The sequence below is a fragment of the Eulemur rufifrons genome, chromosome 8, assembly GCF_041146395.1.
Source record: "Eulemur rufifrons isolate Redbay chromosome 8, OSU_ERuf_1, whole genome shotgun sequence".
In the NCBI taxonomy this organism is placed as follows: Eukaryota; Metazoa; Chordata; class Mammalia; order Primates; family Lemuridae; genus Eulemur; species Eulemur rufifrons.
Window position 1 is genome coordinate 13,148,562 of NC_090990.1, and position 17,538 is coordinate 13,166,099.

General features: G+C 50.9%; 1 protein-coding gene across 1 annotated transcript; it reads left to right on the forward strand.

Moving 5' to 3' along the window:
* Positions 1-3,203: 3,203 nt before the first annotated feature.
* On the forward strand, positions 3,204-17,521 carry PINK1 (PTEN induced kinase 1). The gene is made up of 8 exons (XM_069479435.1): positions 3,204-3,676; positions 7,020-7,307; positions 9,028-9,128; positions 12,519-12,701; positions 13,362-13,525; positions 14,470-14,597; positions 14,966-15,202; positions 16,076-17,521. Exons 1-8 carry the CDS (start codon positions 3,290-3,292, stop codon positions 16,331-16,333), a joined length of 1,746 nt encoding a protein of 581 aa, XP_069335536.1. The 5' UTR covers positions 3,204-3,289; the 3' UTR covers positions 16,334-17,521.
* Positions 17,522-17,538: the final 17 nt, after the last annotated feature.

Here is a 17,538-nt window from a genome sequence, read left to right on the forward strand (position 1 = left end):
TGTCTTACAAGCTGTGCAGTCATCACAAGCCTCATGGTAAAAGGTTATGTTCCTGGCCGGGAACATAACCTTTTACACCTGTAATCCTTGCACTTTGGGAGGCTGAGGCAGGAGGATTGCTTGAGCCCAGGAGTTCAAAACCAGCCTGGACAATAACGAGATCCCATCCCTAAAAAAAAATTTTTTTTTAAATTAGCCAGGAGCGGTGGTATGCACCTAATAGTCCTGGCTATTAGGGTGGCTGAGGCAGGAGAATCACTTGAGCCCAGCAGGAGTTTGAGGCTGCAGTGAGCTATGATGATACCACTACATTCCAGCCTGGACGACAGAGCAAGACCCTGTCTCAAAAAAAAAAAAAAAAAAAAAAAAAGGCTACATTCCTGAGATTAAAGAAAATCGTTATGGCTGAAACATTAAATATCCCAGAGAACCTCTTCTTCCTTCTCTGTAAACATTAAAGAGAAGAGCTTTAATGATGAAATACAGCAGATGAATACATTTAAACTTTAAGTGGGACCTCTGCCCCAGCTAAGGTTTCACCAGTCAGCCCGTAGTCAATGGAGCATGAGGTTTCTCCAAACTTCTCTTCCTGTGCATTCTCCAAATGATTATTTCAATGTAGCTTTCAAAATTGTAATTTAAAATTCTCTGAGATTAATCAAAAAAATCAAAGATCATATCTAATTTTCATGTGCCTCTGTAGATAAAGTGAAAATTCATCTATTTATGTCTCTCCCAAGTAAATACGATTGGATATCACAAGGGCCCTGCAATTCCTCTCTAAGAAAGATCATAAGAGAGATCAGAAAACACACACACACACACACACACACACACAGTTTGCTGAAACAGTCGTCTACCTGTCCCCTGGCCAGGGATCCACCCCACAGCCAAGCAAGCCTGGGCGACAGGACTCTTCAGATGATTGCAGAATCCCTCTCTCAGCAAAGCTCCTATCTGCATGTCCCTTCAGTTAGTATTTAAGGGACAGGAAGGGATGCAGATTCTTGCCGTTCTCTCTCGGTACCACCATCACATGAACCTTTCCCATGCACCACCAGCAGAAGAATCAAAGTGAAGACTGGCCCAGGGAAGGGATGTCCTCTAATGTGGTCTGGCCCTGAACAATGGAAAGTGTCATCTCAGTGTTTCAGAAATTGACTGAGATGTGCACCAACCACTGCAGGGCGAAGTTCAGCTCAAGGTTTATGACGAGACAAAGTTCATCAGGGAGGTCCCAATCTGGGCACTATAAAACAAGATGCAGACCATAACCAAGGCCCTTTTTGCACCCTTCCTTTAGCTCTACTTTTGCTGTGACAATGGGTCTGGTTGTCATCTGTGTTGTATGTATCATGCTCTGTAAACCTGTATCTTCCTCTTGTTCTATAATCCTACCTTTCTCTCCTTAATGAACCTCATTTTAGTGGTTGCCTTACTTTGGTGTGTCTGGTCATTCTTCAACCATGAGTGCACCAAGAACCGACATTTCAGACTGAAACCTGACATATATATGTCTCCCTTGTGTGTATATACATATCTATGTTTCAGTATGTTTACATTCATCAATTCAAACTGCCTTGTGCAGTTGCCCTGTTTTTATATGCAAGCTTCCTATCCTTACTCTGCACTCCACAGTGTGGAACTAGAGCTGTGCTGAAGGATACAAATGAGCCCTGAAACAATGAGTTAGGCTGTGCCTTTCCACGCAAGCAATGCTGCGATGGGTCTCAAATCAGATAAGTGTCTCCTTGCCCTGAAGCTCAGCCAACACACACACAGACACATGGCCACACCTGCAGAGAGTTTTACATGTCTTCCAGGGCCTCTTCCCCACAGCCAGCCTTCAGGTAAGGAATAGAAGTGTCTGTGATTGCAGGAACATTTGAAAAACAGTAGTTCCACAAAACATACCTCCTCAGCTCAGGGATGACTTAGACCCTTGTTAAAGAATAACTCACTGACCAAATAAATAATCATATAGACCTTGTTTGGATTCCAATTTGAATAACTGTAAAACAAAATAGAACAATGGAGATATCTGAATATCAACCGGAAATTAAATAATATTATGGAATTAATGTTAATCTTTTTTGAGGTGGTAATAATGTTTTTGTTTTTAAAAAACATTTTTGTGTATGTTGGAAAATTTCCATTTTTAAAACAAGGCAAAAGAAAAAAAAAAATGAATCCATTTATCGGCCATTCCTAATGGCAGGTCTGGGTAACAGGGCTCTGCCATTATCAAACAGTGTGACTCTGGGCAAGTTGCTCCATGTCTTGGGACCCCAGCTCACTGATCCATAAATTGTGACCTTTGGGTGAGATTTCTCTTGGGGTCCCAAGAAGCCCAGGAGCCTAAGGGCGTTGAGGAGGGCAAGTGTAACGGCAGGAATGGCCTGGGGGAAAAAAAACGACAAAGATGTTTTCTGTCTCTTAAAACCTCACCCACTCTTTTTGGGAACTAAAACCTGCCCTGCCTCTGGCCAGTGGTCGGAGGGGGAGGGGAGCTTCCTTTGTTCTTTGTGCTACAGGAGATGGCTCAGCAGAACTGTTTGGGCGAGGTCCTGGGCAGAGGTCACGGGATTGTTTTCCGTGGAGATGGGACGGATCCAACTGTAGTTGAACAACAATAGCCTAGAACTGAAAACCCTCCCTTTAAAACCTCTGTATTTCCGCTTATGATTAGGAATCGGCACTTTTAGACAGGAGTCTAATTAATAAACCTCTCTTTCCTTCTAATCAAACCACTTGTCCTCATTCTTCTGATGCGGTCTTGGGGACAAGTGCTGAGCTTTCGGTACACAAGAACTCAACAGTCAGGGCACCATGGACTGCAACCTCAGCTCTGATACTTACCTCTATGTGACTGTGAACACTGCCCTTTCCATACCTCAGTTTTCTTATCTATGAAAATGACATTCCTATCTCCTTGGTGGGAATGTTAAATAAATCAAAACGTGTAAAGGGTCTGGCACGGTGGTTGACAAACATTAGTATCCCCTCTCAATTTCTCGATTTTTCCCAGGACTGGTGATGTTCACATTCAACACCTGCCTGAACACGCAACCCCTCCACCTGGACGCAAAGTGCAAAGGGGCAAGAAACTGCAGGCGGCGCGGGTGCGCGCACAGCGCCCTCGCGCGCCGAGCTGGGGAACCGCCCCGGGCGCCGGCCCCGCCCATCAGCTCCTGCGCCTGCGCAGAGGCGCCGCCCCCGAAGTTTGTTGTGACCGGTGTCCCGGACGCTAGTGGCGGCGGCGGCCGCAGGACAGGGCCGCGGCGCCACCATGGCGGTGCGACAGGCGCTGGGCCGGGGCCTGCAGCTGGGTCGGGCGCTGCTGCTACGCTTCACGGCCAAGCCTGGCCCGGCCTACGGCTGGGGGAGGCCCGGCCCGGCGGCGGGCTGGGGCCGCGGAGAGCGCCGGGGCTGGGCCGCGGGACCCGGTGCGGAGCCGCGCAGGGCCGGGCTCGGGCTCCCCGACCGCTACCGCTTCTTCCGCCAGTCGGTGGCCGGGCTGGCGGCGCGGCTGCAGCGGCAGTTCGTGGCGCGGGCCCGGGGCGGCGCGGGCCCTTGTGGCCGGGCCGTTTTTCTGGCCTTTGGGCTGGGGCTAGGGCTCATCGAGGAGAAGCAGGCGGAGGGCCGGCGGGCGGCCTCGGCCTGTCAGGAGATCCAGGTGAGCTGGGCCGCGGGCGGGGGCGGGCCCTGAGCCCGGTCTGGGGGCGGAGCTGGGAGTGGGCGGGTCCTAAGCCACATCGGGGGCGGGGCTACGTGCGGGGTTGGGGCCCTGGGTCGCAGTGGGGCAGGCGATTGTTAAGGCCTATCTTTGAGAAATCACCAATTAAGGTTCATTTATTTCACCGTGACTGATCATCTGATATAAATCCAGCACCTCACATTTGTACAGTTTCCCTTCCTCAAACAGCACGTTTTAGAAGCTACGTTGCTAAGTATTGCTCCAGATGTACCATAGCAAATGGCTTTGTGTAAATTTTCTAAAATTTAATGGCAACTAAATCATGACATTCCTATCCCTTGGGGTAGTTGTCATCTCCAATTTATGGAGGAGGAACTATTCTCAGAGAGGTGAAGCCACTTGCTCGAAGTCACACAGCTAATAAAGGGCAGTGTGCGAATTCTGACTTTCCAAAGCCTGTACTCTTAACTGCTGGGCCTGCCTGCCTCCACAGTTTAGCCAAACGATTAGTCAGTAAAATAGCTGAAACCACCGTAAGAACTATGAATGGCAAGAAAAAAACATCAGACCTTAAATTATGGTTAACTTGTGAATAGTCATCTCTAGTGACTGGATACATAGAGGTTCTCAGGCTTTCTGAATGCTTAAAGTAGCACGGAGACTACTGTTCCTGCTCAATCAAAGTCGTATTAATTGGGGTTCTCTAAACAGAATACAGGATGTGTCCAGAGAGAGATTTATTCTAAGGACCTGGCTTACTATGGAGACAGGCAAGTCTAAAATCTCCGGGGTAAGCTGTCAGGCTGAAACCCAGGGAAGAGCCAGTATTGCAGTTCAAGTCTGAAGCTTGTCTGCTGGCAGACTTCCTTCTTCTTTCAGGAGGTCACTGTTATTTAAAAAATTTTTTTGTAGAGATGGGGTCTCGCTATGTTGCCCAGGCTGGTCTCAAACTCCTGGCCTCAAGTGATCCTCCTACCTCGGCTTCCCAAAGTGACAGGATTATAGGCCTGAGCCATTGTCCCCAGCCAAGGTCACTTTTTTCCTGGGGTTTGGAACCACTCAGTACAGCCCCTGTATTTTACAAGGTAGAACTGAGGTGGTGGAAGATGGAGTGACTTGCTCAAGGACACAGCTGTTAGGACCAAGCAGTGTCTCCTGTGTTTCCTGGTTTCCAGCCCAGTTCTTGTTCCTCATCACCAGTGTCTCATGTTTGAGCTCTGTCCAGCTTGGGGTGACAGGTGACATCTGGCCTAGTCCCCAGCCCCTGTCCTTGTCTTTTGCCACAGCTTAACTGGCAGAAAGCAAGGATGGCAGATTTAACAAATCCTGTTTAAAACTAAAGAGGCTCTTTTTTTTTTTTTTTTTTTTTTGCTTTTAGCTGAGGAGATTGACCCTCCTAAGCTCAGCATTCACGCACATATTACTGTCAGGAGGACACTAAGCCATTCATGAAGGATCCGCCCCCATGACCCAAGCACTCCCCAGTAAGCCCCACCTCCAACACTAGGGATCAAATTTCAACACGGGTTTGGGGGAGCAAACATCCCAATTATAGCCTGCAGCAGTGGAACATTCTGCATCTTGACTGTGGTGGTGAACACAAATCTGTACACGAGATAAAACTGCATAGGACTACACGCACAAATAAATGCAGATTTTAAAAAAATGGTGACAACTGAGTAAGGTCTGTAGCCAACAGTTTACTAATGTCACTTTCCTGTTTTTGATACTGTGCTACTATTATATAAAATATCACCTTTGGAAAAACCTGAGTGAAGGGTACAGAGGACACTTTGTACTATTTTTTTTGCAACTGCCTGTGAGTCTGTAATTATTTCAAAATAAAAAGTTAAAAAACTTTGTCTCATTCTGGCCAGGTGGGGTGGCTCATGTCTATAATCCCAACATTTTGGGAGGCTGAGGCAGGAGGATCACTTGAGGCCAGCAGTTCGAGTGAGGCAGCAGTGAGCTATGTTTGTGCCACTGTACTCCAGCCTGGGTGACAGAGTGAGATCCTGTCTCTAAAATATATATATATACACACACACACACACATACACACATACACATGTATGTATTTCTCAAAACCATGGTTGACATGGTATTACTCTACACAATATTGCTTCTGCTTCATGGAGTTTATAAACTAGTTGACCAGGGAAGATGGATTTTCATTCTTTAAAAAAGTTCAAAGTTCTAGTGCAAGGTATATTTGCTTTAGGAATCCTCCAGAAGGAAAGTTGCTGTGGGCTGGGTCATTGGGGCTGGTTACAGAGGAAGGGGGAGCTCGAGTAGGCTTGATGGATGAGCAGGGACGAGCGGGCAGAGCAGTACCATGGTGGGTAGGGGCTGAGCAGCGGTTCAGGGAGGCGTCCGAAGGGTAAGCACACACAGTGCGCAGACCAGCCTGGCAAAGCACCAGGACAAAGCATCGAATAACCTCCTGGGCAGTGTTGTGCACAGCAGAGTGACACGTGAAAGCAGCGTGGGTTAGTGTGGCTCAGAAGCAGTGAAGGGATGGCATGAGAGGGGGGGTGTCTAGAGACGGTGCCCGTAGGCTGCTGGCGAGGGGGGTGCACAGTGCTGTGCCTGGTGCCCCTGGGTGACCAGCCATGGAGTTGGGAAAGGGGATCAGCAGATCAGACCATTGGAGGGGGGAGACTGAGCCTGGGTGCCTGGAGATGTGACGTCACCACTGCCTGAAGCAGGGTGAGGGGCTGTCCAGATTTTTGGCACTTGGCCTCTTTCCCAGCGCAGCACGGTGCACGGGACCCACCCCTCCATCCGTGTCTGTCGGAACTCTTGTGCTCTTGTTTCCTTCCTTAACAGAGTAGGCCTTTCAGAGTCCTGAGAGGCAGAGGCGGGAAGACAGGACTTATTGACTTAGCCCTGGGGATGCTACTGATCTCACCTGCTTGCCTGCAGAAGCTCTGAGGTCATTGTTGATCACACGTTCCTGGTAGCTGTCCGGGAGCTGTCAGCCTAGCTCTTTGCAGAGAGAGCTGTCTCCATAATCAGACACCTCCAAGACTGGGCTGGAGGGCGCAGGCAGCAAAGGGGTGGTGTACCAGCTGCAGGACCTCTCAGTCAACTCAGGGCTGCGATCGCAGTGAAGCAACAGTTTCAGAAAGATTATTCTGAACAATGAGAGAGAGAGGCAGGATGGCCTGCCCTCAGGATGAGCAGCTAAACCCAAATGGCTTGTGTTTTATTGGTCCTTGATCTCGCCGGTGAGGACCAGGCCTCTCCCCTCCTCCTCCGTTTCCCTTTACTTGGGCCTTCATGGGCTCCGTGGCTCACAGTGTGTTCTTTTTCCTTACAGGCAATTTTTACCCAGAAAAATAAGCTGGTGCCTGACCCACTGGACACTAGGCGCTGGCAGGGCTTCCGGCTGGAGGAGTATCTGATAGGGCAGTCCATCGGCAAGGGCTGCAGTGCCGCAGTGTACGAAGCCACCATGCCTGCGTTGCCCCAGCACCTGGAGGTGGCAAAGAGCATCAAGCTGCTCCCAGGGACAGGCCCAGATGTCATCCCGCGAGGAGAAGAGGAGGGGCGGATGGCAGGGGCCCCGGCCTTCCCCTTAGCCATCAAGATGATGTGGAACATCTCGGTAAGGACGGGGCCTTCCAGCCTAAAGTAGGTGTTTATCAAAATGCCTATCTTAGGAGGCCTGGTGGAGACTTTTTCCAGGAAGTAAATAGGAAAAGACACGTTCTCCACAGGAAGGTGCCTATGTAGTTAGGCTTCCTCCTCCTCTTACACAAAAGTCTAAAGCAGAATGTCTCCAACTGGCATGTGCCCACACATCACCTGGGGATCGGTTCAAAGGCAGACTCGGGTTCAGCGGGCCAGGGCTGGGGCCTGAGGTTCTGCCTTTCCCGCAGGCTCCCAGGCGGTGCTGATGCTGCAGGTTTGTGAGCCACACTTTGAGCAGCACGTGCCCAGGCCGTTGGCTTCTACCTGAGAGCAGTTAGCTCATTTCAGGTCTGCCCTTGCAGCGTCCGCTCCTCGCTGCAGCCTGGCTTGCTGGAGAGGAGGAGCCATACTCCCTTCCTCTCCACTCACCCCTCGTGCCCACCCCCAGATCAGAGGCTTGCTTGTGACCTCCCTGTTCTCACCTCTTGGAAGGACTCAAGGCGTTGGGAAACTGAAGAGTATTTTTCCGCCACAAAAATGAAGATTTTGTCTATTTAGAGTAATTTCTTTACCTTGCCATTGCTAGATGGGTTCAGAAAATGCATCAATACCTGATGTTCTGTCTCCTGCCCAGAGCATCCGCCCAAGGCTGAGGTGGAAAACAGCCCAGCAGTTCATGCTGGACACAAGAAAATGCAGTTTCTTGTTTTGATTTGGGGAATGAAGGTTATTAGACTCTTGTACTCCAAGCTGGGTTAATAACTAACAAGTAGCCAAATCCTTTGCCTGTAAAACATCCAGTCTTAGCATCAAAACTTAACTGGAGGCCAAGTGCAGTGGCTCATGCCTGTAATTCCAGCACTTTGGGAGGCCAAGGTGGGAGGATCACTTGAGGCCAGGAGTTCAAGAGCAGCCTGGGCAACATAGCAAGATCCTATCTCTACAAAGAATTAAAAAATTAGCTGGGCGTGGTGGCACATGCCTGTAGTGCTACCTACTTGGGAAGCTGAGGCAAGAGGATCCCTTGAGCCCAGGAGTTTGAGGTTACAATGAGCTATGATCATGCCACTGCACTGGGTGGACAGAGCAAGACCCTGTCTCTAAAAAGAACTTGGCCTGGTTGAGAAAGGACAGCTATTACATTCACGAAAGCTAAAAGACTCTTGATCCTTCTAGGATCTTCTTGATACTTAACAGGTTTCATAGGCCCTGAGAGCCATTCATATTAAAATGAGGAAAATAAGATGCTTTTCCCCCTCTTTGGTTTTTGTTTGTTTATTTGGGGGGATGGGGAATGGCTGTTCTGTGATTCAGCGCAGCTTCATCCAGGGTGGAGTTTGTCAGGCTCTGGCCTGTCCACTGAGGGGAGTCTTAGTGGCTCAGGTGGGGGCCAGAGGCATCGATGGCAGGAAGAAGCGTCCCATGCCCTGATCACCTTGATGTTCCTCCTGCCCTGAGCACTAAGCTGCCAAGAGTTTCAGGGGTGGGGAGCATCCTCTGAGTTGGCACAGATGGCACCTCTGCCTCTCTGTCCCCCAGGAGTAACTAGTCTTGGCTTGCCACTCGAGAAAGGTCATCTCATCTCAAAGGTCAGAGCCAACTCTAGGCAGTAGCTGCCCTGGTCCAGATTGCGGGCAGGGCTGGGAACTCGCCACTGCCCTCAGGTCTGTGTAACCCTTACGGATGTGTTCCAGGCGGGCTCCTCCAGCGAAGCCATCTTTAGCACAATGAGCCGGGAGCTGGTCCCAGCTAGCCGAGTGGCCTTGGCCGGGGAGTATGGCGCAGTCGCTTACAGGTAAGTGCCCACCGGACTGACTGTGAGCTCTGTGAGAGCATAATCATTTGTGTCCCCAGCACTCAGTGCAATGTGGCAGGACACAGTAGATAGTAAATGCTTACTGAACAGTGTCACGAATGATGGCTTTTCAGTTAGTGGATAATTTAGCTTGGGAAAGATTGCAGATCATCTGACCCCAGACGGTGATGCATGAGGCTAATTCACATTGGAGCAGGGGAGAGGAGGCCAACCAAAAATGCCCAATTCCGAACGCTAGAAAATCCATCCGAGTTCTCCGATTCCTCCCAAGCGTTACACAGGTGGAGCGCCACCTGCCGTACAAACTGAATCCCGTCCCCACGGATGGAAGACTCATTCCCCTAGCAGTTACAGCGCACCTGTGGGTGCCAAGGGATTGGGAAGAAAGCGGTCTGCTCCCCAGGAGTGCTCTGTGTGGCAGCAGAGCCCGACAAGCCAGGAGCAGAGGCCCGGTGTGGTGAGTGCTAGGGATAGAATAGAGTCCGCTCAGGTGCCAAGGGGGCCCAGGGGAGGCAGGTGCACCGCAGGGTTGGAGCCGCTCAGGCTTCTCAGAGGGGTGACTTGTGCTGCTTTTTGAAGGACAAATAGGCATTACCTAGGCCAAGAGGTGTTCCCAGCAGAGGGAAGCACAGGTGGATAGCAGTGACGCTGCGGCTTAGTAAAGCCCTTTCTGCAGGGGGTGAGGATGGCTGCTCTGGCTTATGGCAGAGGGGACGCTTGTACTCAGCTTAATGTCTGTACCCCAGGAAGACGCGAGACTGCTGCGTTTTGGTGATTTACCAGAGGACCGGTTTGTAGATCTTGGTTCTGTCAGAAGCAGGAAAGCAGAAGTGGGAACTTAAGGGAATAGATGAGGGAAACCCCTTCCACGGCGTGGAGGGCTGCGGTGTGCCTGCCTGAGCAGCCGCTGCTCGGGTGGGCTTCATACTGTCCTCTGACTCTCCTTAGCCCTCCATAGAGAAAAGTGGACACCTGAATGTCAGCTGCCTTGGGGCCAACATTACCCTCAGGTGGCTCCTTTGTGGTGCGTCAGCCTGCTGACAGGTGCTGTCATATAGCTGGGAGCGCTATGATGTCACCTGCCCAGACCTCCCGTGGCGTGATCCCCGTCACTCGCTAGTCCTGTGCCCTGCGTTAGGCGTTTCCATAGTGCTTCTCGCTGTCTGGTCTTACACCGCACGCCTTTGTCCATGTCCCGTCTCTGCACTGTTCTGTGCGTGTTGGTTTGTTCACTGCGACCCCACAGCGAGGTGAGTGTCTGTTGAGTGACCGGATGGGCATGGCAGAAGGTACCTTACCCAACGTGCTGCCGTTTCTCAGCAGAAGCTTCCCTGAGAGCACCCCGGGTGCCGTCTAGGGCCCCCTGTGACCTGCTCCTTTTGCTCCTTCTCCCACCTCATTTCTCACCCTTTGCCGTCGGCACCTACACCCACCACATTGGCTTCCACGCCGCCTTCCCCAAGCACACAGGCTCCTCCGTGACCGTCTCCCGAGCGTGCAGTTGCTGTACTTGGGCTGCCCTCCCCGCACGTTTCGGGTCTCAGTCTAAACACCCCCCACATCGTGTTTCTCCTCCGCACGGCCACATGCCCTGTGTCTGGGCTCGCAGGGCCTTTTGGGACCCTGACAGCCTTGCACTGCGATCCTGATTGGCCCAGTGGCCTGGGCATGGGAACAGTGCTGTGACTCCTCTCATTGCACAGAACAGGGGCCCACACAGGTTGACTTGAGAGGGGGCAGTGCAAGGGCACACGTGGACTGGGACACAGCAGCTCTGGGGACAGGTGTCCTGCGCTCTCAGCATTGCCTGGTTCTGCTGCCCTCCCTTCGCCGCACCGTCAGCATCCTTCCCGTCTCTGTTCCTGCAGACCGCTGGCTCACTCCCCTCCTGGGCTCCCCGTGCCCGGGGAAGCCTTGCCGCATCCCTCCCTCGCCTTCAGCTCCGCTGCTGGCTGGCAGGTCTCTCCCTCGCACTCCCACAGGGAGAATCTGCCTCCCTCCCTTCCCTGTTTGCAGATGGATGTGACCGTAGGCTCCCTGCCCTTGGGGAGTGGCCACCCTTGGTCCAGTCAGCTCTGGCAGGGCTGGCCACAGCAGGCAGAGCCACACCACCCGGAGTGCAGCCACTGCGCCTCAGCAGGGCTGGGGCGGGGGCTTCCAGAGGGGGAGGAGTAGGCAGGGGAGGCAGGTGACACCACTGCTACTGACTGCATCTGGATCCGTTCATTCACTCAGCACAGGCTCATTAAGCTCATACTCCATGCCAAAACTTACGCTAGAACCTGGACTCATGGGGAGAAAATTCAGGCATGGTCCTTGCTCTTAGGGAGTTAAAATAATTACTTATTCAATGAGTGTCACTCTCGCCTGTTAGATTGCAAACCCACGTACACAGGGACTCTGTCTTGTTCTCTGCCTTAGCTCCACAGCGTAGCAGTGCAATGTCTGGCACTTAGTGTGAGAGCAGTAAACACTGGTTGAATGAATAACAGCAACAGCTAATGTTCGCTGAGTGCTTACCCTGTGTTAACATGATTCTGGGTACTTTATACATTATCAACCTTATAGCATGTTACTACCTTATTCCCCCTTTGCACTCGAGACTGAGGCCAGAGGAGATAAGCACAGTGGTCTCCCCTTAATCCCGAGGGGGATACGTTCCAGGGCCCCCAGTGGATGCCTGAAGCCACAGATAGTACTGAACCCTATATATGCTGTTTTTTCCTATTCATACATACCTATGATAAAGTTTAATTTATAAATTAGGCTCAATAAAAGATTAACAGCAATAACTAATAAAATAGAACAGTTATAACAATATACTGTAAGAAGAGTTCTCTCTCTCTCTCTCTCTCTCTAAATGTCTCATTAAGCCAGGCACAGTGGCACATGCCTGTAGTCCCAGCTAATCGGGAGTTCATGACCTACCTGGGCAACATAGACCTCATCTCAAAAAAAAAAAATCTTATTGAAAAAAACAGGTGAAAACACCTGTTTTTATGCCACAGGTAGCTGAAACCATGGAAAGCAAAGCTGTGGATAAGGGGGCACAACTATAACGTGGCCAAGGACTTGCAGTAGCGGACCTTGAATTCAAACCCAGGCAGTCTGGTCCCGGGGCTTCTCAACCCTGTGTTCTGCCGCATGGGATGGAGGGATGGATGGGCAGATAGACGGATGAAGGATGGATAGGGGAGGCATCAGATATGTTCCCCAACATCATTCATAGTACCTGGCACATAGCACATGATAAATATCTGATAAATAAGTAAGCGAATAAATATCGGTGTTTGTTGTGGCCTTAGATTATTATCTTTCCAGCTGTTGTATCTGATACTGGCCTCATGTTTGTCCCACTTGGCTGAATAGAAAATCCAAGGGTGGTCCCAAGCAACTGGCCCCTCACCCCAACATCATCCGGGTTCTGCGCGCCTTCACCTCGTCTGTGCCGCTGCTGCCCGGGGCCCTGGTCGACTACCCTGATGTGCTGCCCCCACGTCTCCACCCAGAAGGCCTGGGCCACGGCCGGACACTGTTCCTCGTCATGAAGAAGTAAGTGGCTGTAATCCCATCTTTCTCTCCTTAGTAAACCTCATTTTCGTGCTTGCCAAAAAAAAAAAAAAAAAAAGGAAGTAAGCGGCAGGGACACGGCAGGCCTGGAGCTGCTTCACCTTCCCTGGGGAGCTGGTCCCTGCCCCACGTGCACCGTGAGCACGGGGTTTCGGGGAAGAGGGTCCTCGCCCTTTGGGAGAATAAGGCCACGCACAGGGAGTACCTCTGTCCTGGAGGGCACTTTCCCATTGAGTGATTTGTCATGAATACAAAATCTCACCTTCATCTAGAACATATTTTTCACCTAGTGCTTTTGGTCCACTTGACTGTTACTCTTTCTGTGTGGCTTGCCTTACCTGTTTTTAACATGAAAACAGTGCTCCTTCCTCACCCTCCGTACCGCCTAACTTTGCCATAATGGGTGTGTTAGGGAAATAAGATTTGCCCTGTTACTTTGAACATGAGGGGCCCCAGTTCTTACTTCCTAATTTCAGGATGGTGGGTGGGCGGGAACAGAAAGGATACATCAAAAAACAAATCAGAAAAGGATAAATCAAAAAGCTCCAGGAAGGGGAAGGGGAAAGGCCTAATGCTGACAGTGAGCAAGGTGCTGGGGTGGTTGACATGTGACAGCCAGAGGCCCTGTCCCCTCTCTGCCAGCTATCCCTGCACCCTGCGCCAGTACCTTCGTGAGAACACCCCCAGCCCGCGCCTCGCCACCTTGATGACCCTGCAGTTACTGGAGGGCGTGGATCATCTGGTTCAACAGGGCATCGCACACAGAGACTTAAAATCCGACAACATTCTCGTGGAGCTGGACGCAGGTGGGTGCCTGCCGTGCCCTCAGAGCTCTCCGGGGCACTAGCGGGTAGGTCAGGAGTGTTTGGGACCCTTCATGTCCTCTGGTTTTCATGTTCTAAGTCTTGGTGTCTTCATTTACGCTATACGCAGAGATGAGCAACCTTTCCTTCAGAACGGAGGCCTGTGTTCTCTCTGTGGAGAGACAGTTACCCAGGTTCCTTTCTGTCGCCCACTTACAGAACAAGAACCTCAGTGCCGCAGGTTTTCATGAATAAAGTAAGAGAGGTTGACTTTAGCTCATTATAAAAAATAATTTGCAAACAGTGAAAGCTGTCCAAATGTAAGCCCACATGCCTCTGGAGATAATGAGTTCCCCATTGCTGGAAGCATTCAAGTAGAATTTGAATGGCCACTTGCCACTTACCTGGGGATATTGAAAGGAGATTCAGACATCTGATAAATTGTAAACTAGAAGATTTAAAATAATTAAACGTGCAATTAAATGACTAGAGGAACTGCCTTTCTAAAGGAATTCTGTGAATCCTTCTACAAATTACTAAGTCCTAATGCACCTGCTTCTTAGGTTTGGATTTGGGGTTTTCAGATTCAGTTCAAAGATTCTTGGGTTGTAAATGCCCCTAGAGATCATTTGAGCCAAGCACTAGCTCCTTTGGTCTTGGGGGCAGCTCCAAGTACTAGAAAATTATTTAGATTGAGCCAAACTTTTATCTAGTCCTTTGCCTGGGGATTTGCGGGCTTTTATATCCAGGAGACATTTCCATATTCATGTGGCCGGCCCTTCCATTCAGCTGTCACGCCTTGCTGGCCTGTGCTCTGGGCCAGTAGTGAGTCCCTGTTAGCCCTTCTCACCCATGTCTTGCTGGTGGCTTTAGCAGGGACACAGGAGGGCTTCTTGGAAGGAGAGGGGAGGGGAACCGGTCGCTCACCGCTGCCTGCTCCTTCCCAGACGGCTGCCCCTGGCTGGTGATCACGGACTTTGGCTGCTGCCTGGCTGATGCGAGCATCGGCCTACAGTTGCCCTTCACCAGCTGGTACGTGGACCGGGGCGGAAACGGCTGCCTAATGGCTCCTGAGGTGAGTCCCCCAAGCGTGTCATCACCATCTGCAGCTCTTCCTCCGTGTTTCCACTAAGTGAGAGAATAAGACTTGATAGCTCATTATTTACTCAACACCTTCCATCTTTTCTGACCCATAATTTGGCACAGGTTCCTTCCCTGCCACTTGGCTTTACTCTGCTTTTCCCTAATGTTCCCAGATGTGAGTTTTGTCAGCGTAAACTAGGCAGTCTGAGCAAATTCTTCTGGGTCTAAGCCACAACTCACTCAAATTTTGGGTTCCTTGGGACAGAGTTCAGATCAGCCCGTGAGTCAGGTGACGTGCAGGAGCGTGAAGGGGTGGACATGCCAGCAGCATGGGCATCTCAGCCATTGCTTTCCGAGCAGGTGTCCACGGCCCATCCTGGCCCCAGGGCGGTGATTGACTACAGCAAGGCTGATGCCTGGGCAGTGGGAGCCATCGCCTACGAAATCTTCGGGCTCGCCAATCCCTTCTATGGCCAGGGCAAGGCCCACCTTGAAAGCCGCAGCTACCAAGAGGCTCAACTGCCTGCACTGCCTGAGTCGGTTCCTCTAGACGTGAGACAGCTGGTGAGGTCGCTGCTCCAGCGAGAGGCCAGCAAGGTGAGACGTTCCCAGGCCTCACAGTAATGTTGGGTGGAAACCTCAGTTCAGCTCCAGAGTGAAGGTCAGGTTTGGGCCAGCACGACAGTGACAGGGAGAGCCTCTGTCTTACAAAGGTAAAGCTTTGGCAATCACAGAATACAAAACAGAGTTTAGTATAAATGGGAGTAGGTAGATAGCCACCAAATCATGAGTCAGAATCCTAGCAGTTCACTCTTGGCTTTTTTAGTTGATTAAAAAGTTACTCAGAACGAAGGTGGCATTTTTGAGAAATGTTTAATGGAGATATAGCTCATGGAAGCAGCTGAGATCTGATCAAACAGATAGATGGGAAAATATCTCCTGAGAGCAGATCTGGCCACTGTGAGTTAATGTAAAGGAAACTGAGGCAGATCTAGTTGAAGCAATAATTGGAGCAGCAGGGCAGGCTCTGGTGGCAGCTAGGTGCCAAGAGCTGAGCCAGACCTGCATCCAGTGGGTTCTGCACTCACTGCTTACCTCCCTTTTGGTGGCCTGCCATCTTGGTAACAGTAGGTGCTCAGAGATTTGTTAGAAAAACAACTGCAGCCAGTTATGCAATGATGAGAGACAACTTACCTCGCCCCAGCGCAAGGCGCCAGACAGAGCTGTGCACAAAAGGCATGTGGCCTTCCACGAGGGGGAAGGCTCTTCCCACAATGCAGACTGCCGCAGGCAGAGTTGTACACGTGGCACAGCCAGGAGCATGGGTAGAGGGCAGCCAGTATTTGTCAGCGGAGGGAAGAGTGTCAGTAGGAGAGAGAGGGCGGAGGAACTGGATTGGACCCTGAAGCAGCTGGTGGGCTGAGACCTTGTTCCAGATGTTCTAGGCTTCAGCTTCCCTTCCCGTTGCAGAGACCATCTGCTCGAGTTGCTGCAAACGTGCTTCATCTCAGCCTCTGGGGTGAAGACATTCTGGCCCTGAAGAATCTGAAGTTAGACAAGATGATTGGCTGGCTGCTGCAGCAGTCAGCCGCCACTCTGCTGGCCGTCGGGCTCACAGAGAAGAGTAGTGTGGAAACAAAAATGAAGATGCTCTTTCTGGCCAACCTGGAGTGTGATGCGCTCTGCCAGGCAGCCCTCCTCCTCTGCTCGTGGAGGGCAGCCCCATGACGGCTCTGCCCGGAGCTGGCGAATTACTAAAAGAGCTTAGCAGCACCTGTGTCGTGATGGTCTGTGAATGCTGAGGGGCCCCGAGGTGTGAGAGGGTGGGAGTCAGGAGACAGGACCGTGTGGCGAGGGCTGGTCCACCAGAGAAGGCCTCAGGTGTGGCAAATGGAAGGACGGTGTGAGTCAGAGTTCACAGTCTGTGGCTACTAACTCTAGCTGTGTGATTTGGGACAAATCCTATAACCTGTATGGACTTAAGTTCTCTTACCTGTAAAATGAAGAAACTGGTCTAACTCAGGATTGGCCAGCTTTCTTTAGAGGGCCAGATAGTAGATAATTTTAAGTTGTCATAACCACTCTATTCTGTCATTATAGTGCAAAAGTGGCCATAAATATGTAAATGAACAAGCATGGCTGTGTTCCCATAGAGCTTTATTTATGGACACCGAAATTTTGTTTTCACATGTCACTAACTATTCTTTCAATTTTTTTCAACCATCTAAATGTGTAGAAACCATGTTTAGCTTGCAGGCCATACAGAGACAGGTGGCAGGCCAGTTTGCCAACCCCTGGTCTAGATGAATTCAGATGGCATAACTCTAAAAAAAAAAAAAAATGCTGACTGATCACTGGGTCCCTTTGTGTCTTGCTGCTAAAAACAATGTAATCAGCTCATCCCCACATATAGAAGCAATGTGTTCTCTGCATCAGCAAGAAGACACCTTCAGGTGTAACTGCTGACCAGAAAGCCCTGTCTTAAGTCCCTCTCCTGTCCTCACAGTCCTCTGCGAAGTTAATGGCTGGTCCGTTAAATGAGGCTGGGCTGGAGGGTTAGGTCTGCATCCACACCGCAGAGGATCTAGGCTAAGGCAGTGGCTGAGGTTGGCCGTGACCTTTGCCCCTAGCACCAGGAACAGCCTGTGGCTCATTTGAAAGAGGCAGAGTGGCATCAGGTCACATTTGCCAGGTGGGCTAAGGCAGACTTTTGCACGGGTTGGCATACCCAGCGTGGAAAGCATGTAAGCGAGGCCTGGGAGGTGGGAGCCTCTGCACTCACCTGCTGTGTGTTCTGGACCAGCCCCGGGTGTTCTTGAGAAGGCGTTTCCCCATGGCTGCTCCGGCTACTGAATTACCCTCGCATAGCTGAAATGACTGATGAAGTGGAAATTAACACCGTGGTGTTTAAACTTGTTGATTAGCATTTCTTA

Coding starts and splice junctions, on each gene's coding strand:
- PINK1 (XM_069479435.1), top strand. CDS start 3,290: ATGGCGGTGCGACAGGCGCTGGGCCGGGGCCTGCAGCTGGGTCGGGCG. Junction 7,308..9,027: donor AGATGATGTGGAACATCTCG/GTAAGGACGGGG, acceptor GATGTGTTCCAG/GCGGGCTCCTCCAGCGAAGC. Junction 12,702..13,361: donor CTGTTCCTCGTCATGAAGAA/GTAAGTGGCTGT, acceptor CCTCTCTGCCAG/CTATCCCTGCACCCTGCGCC.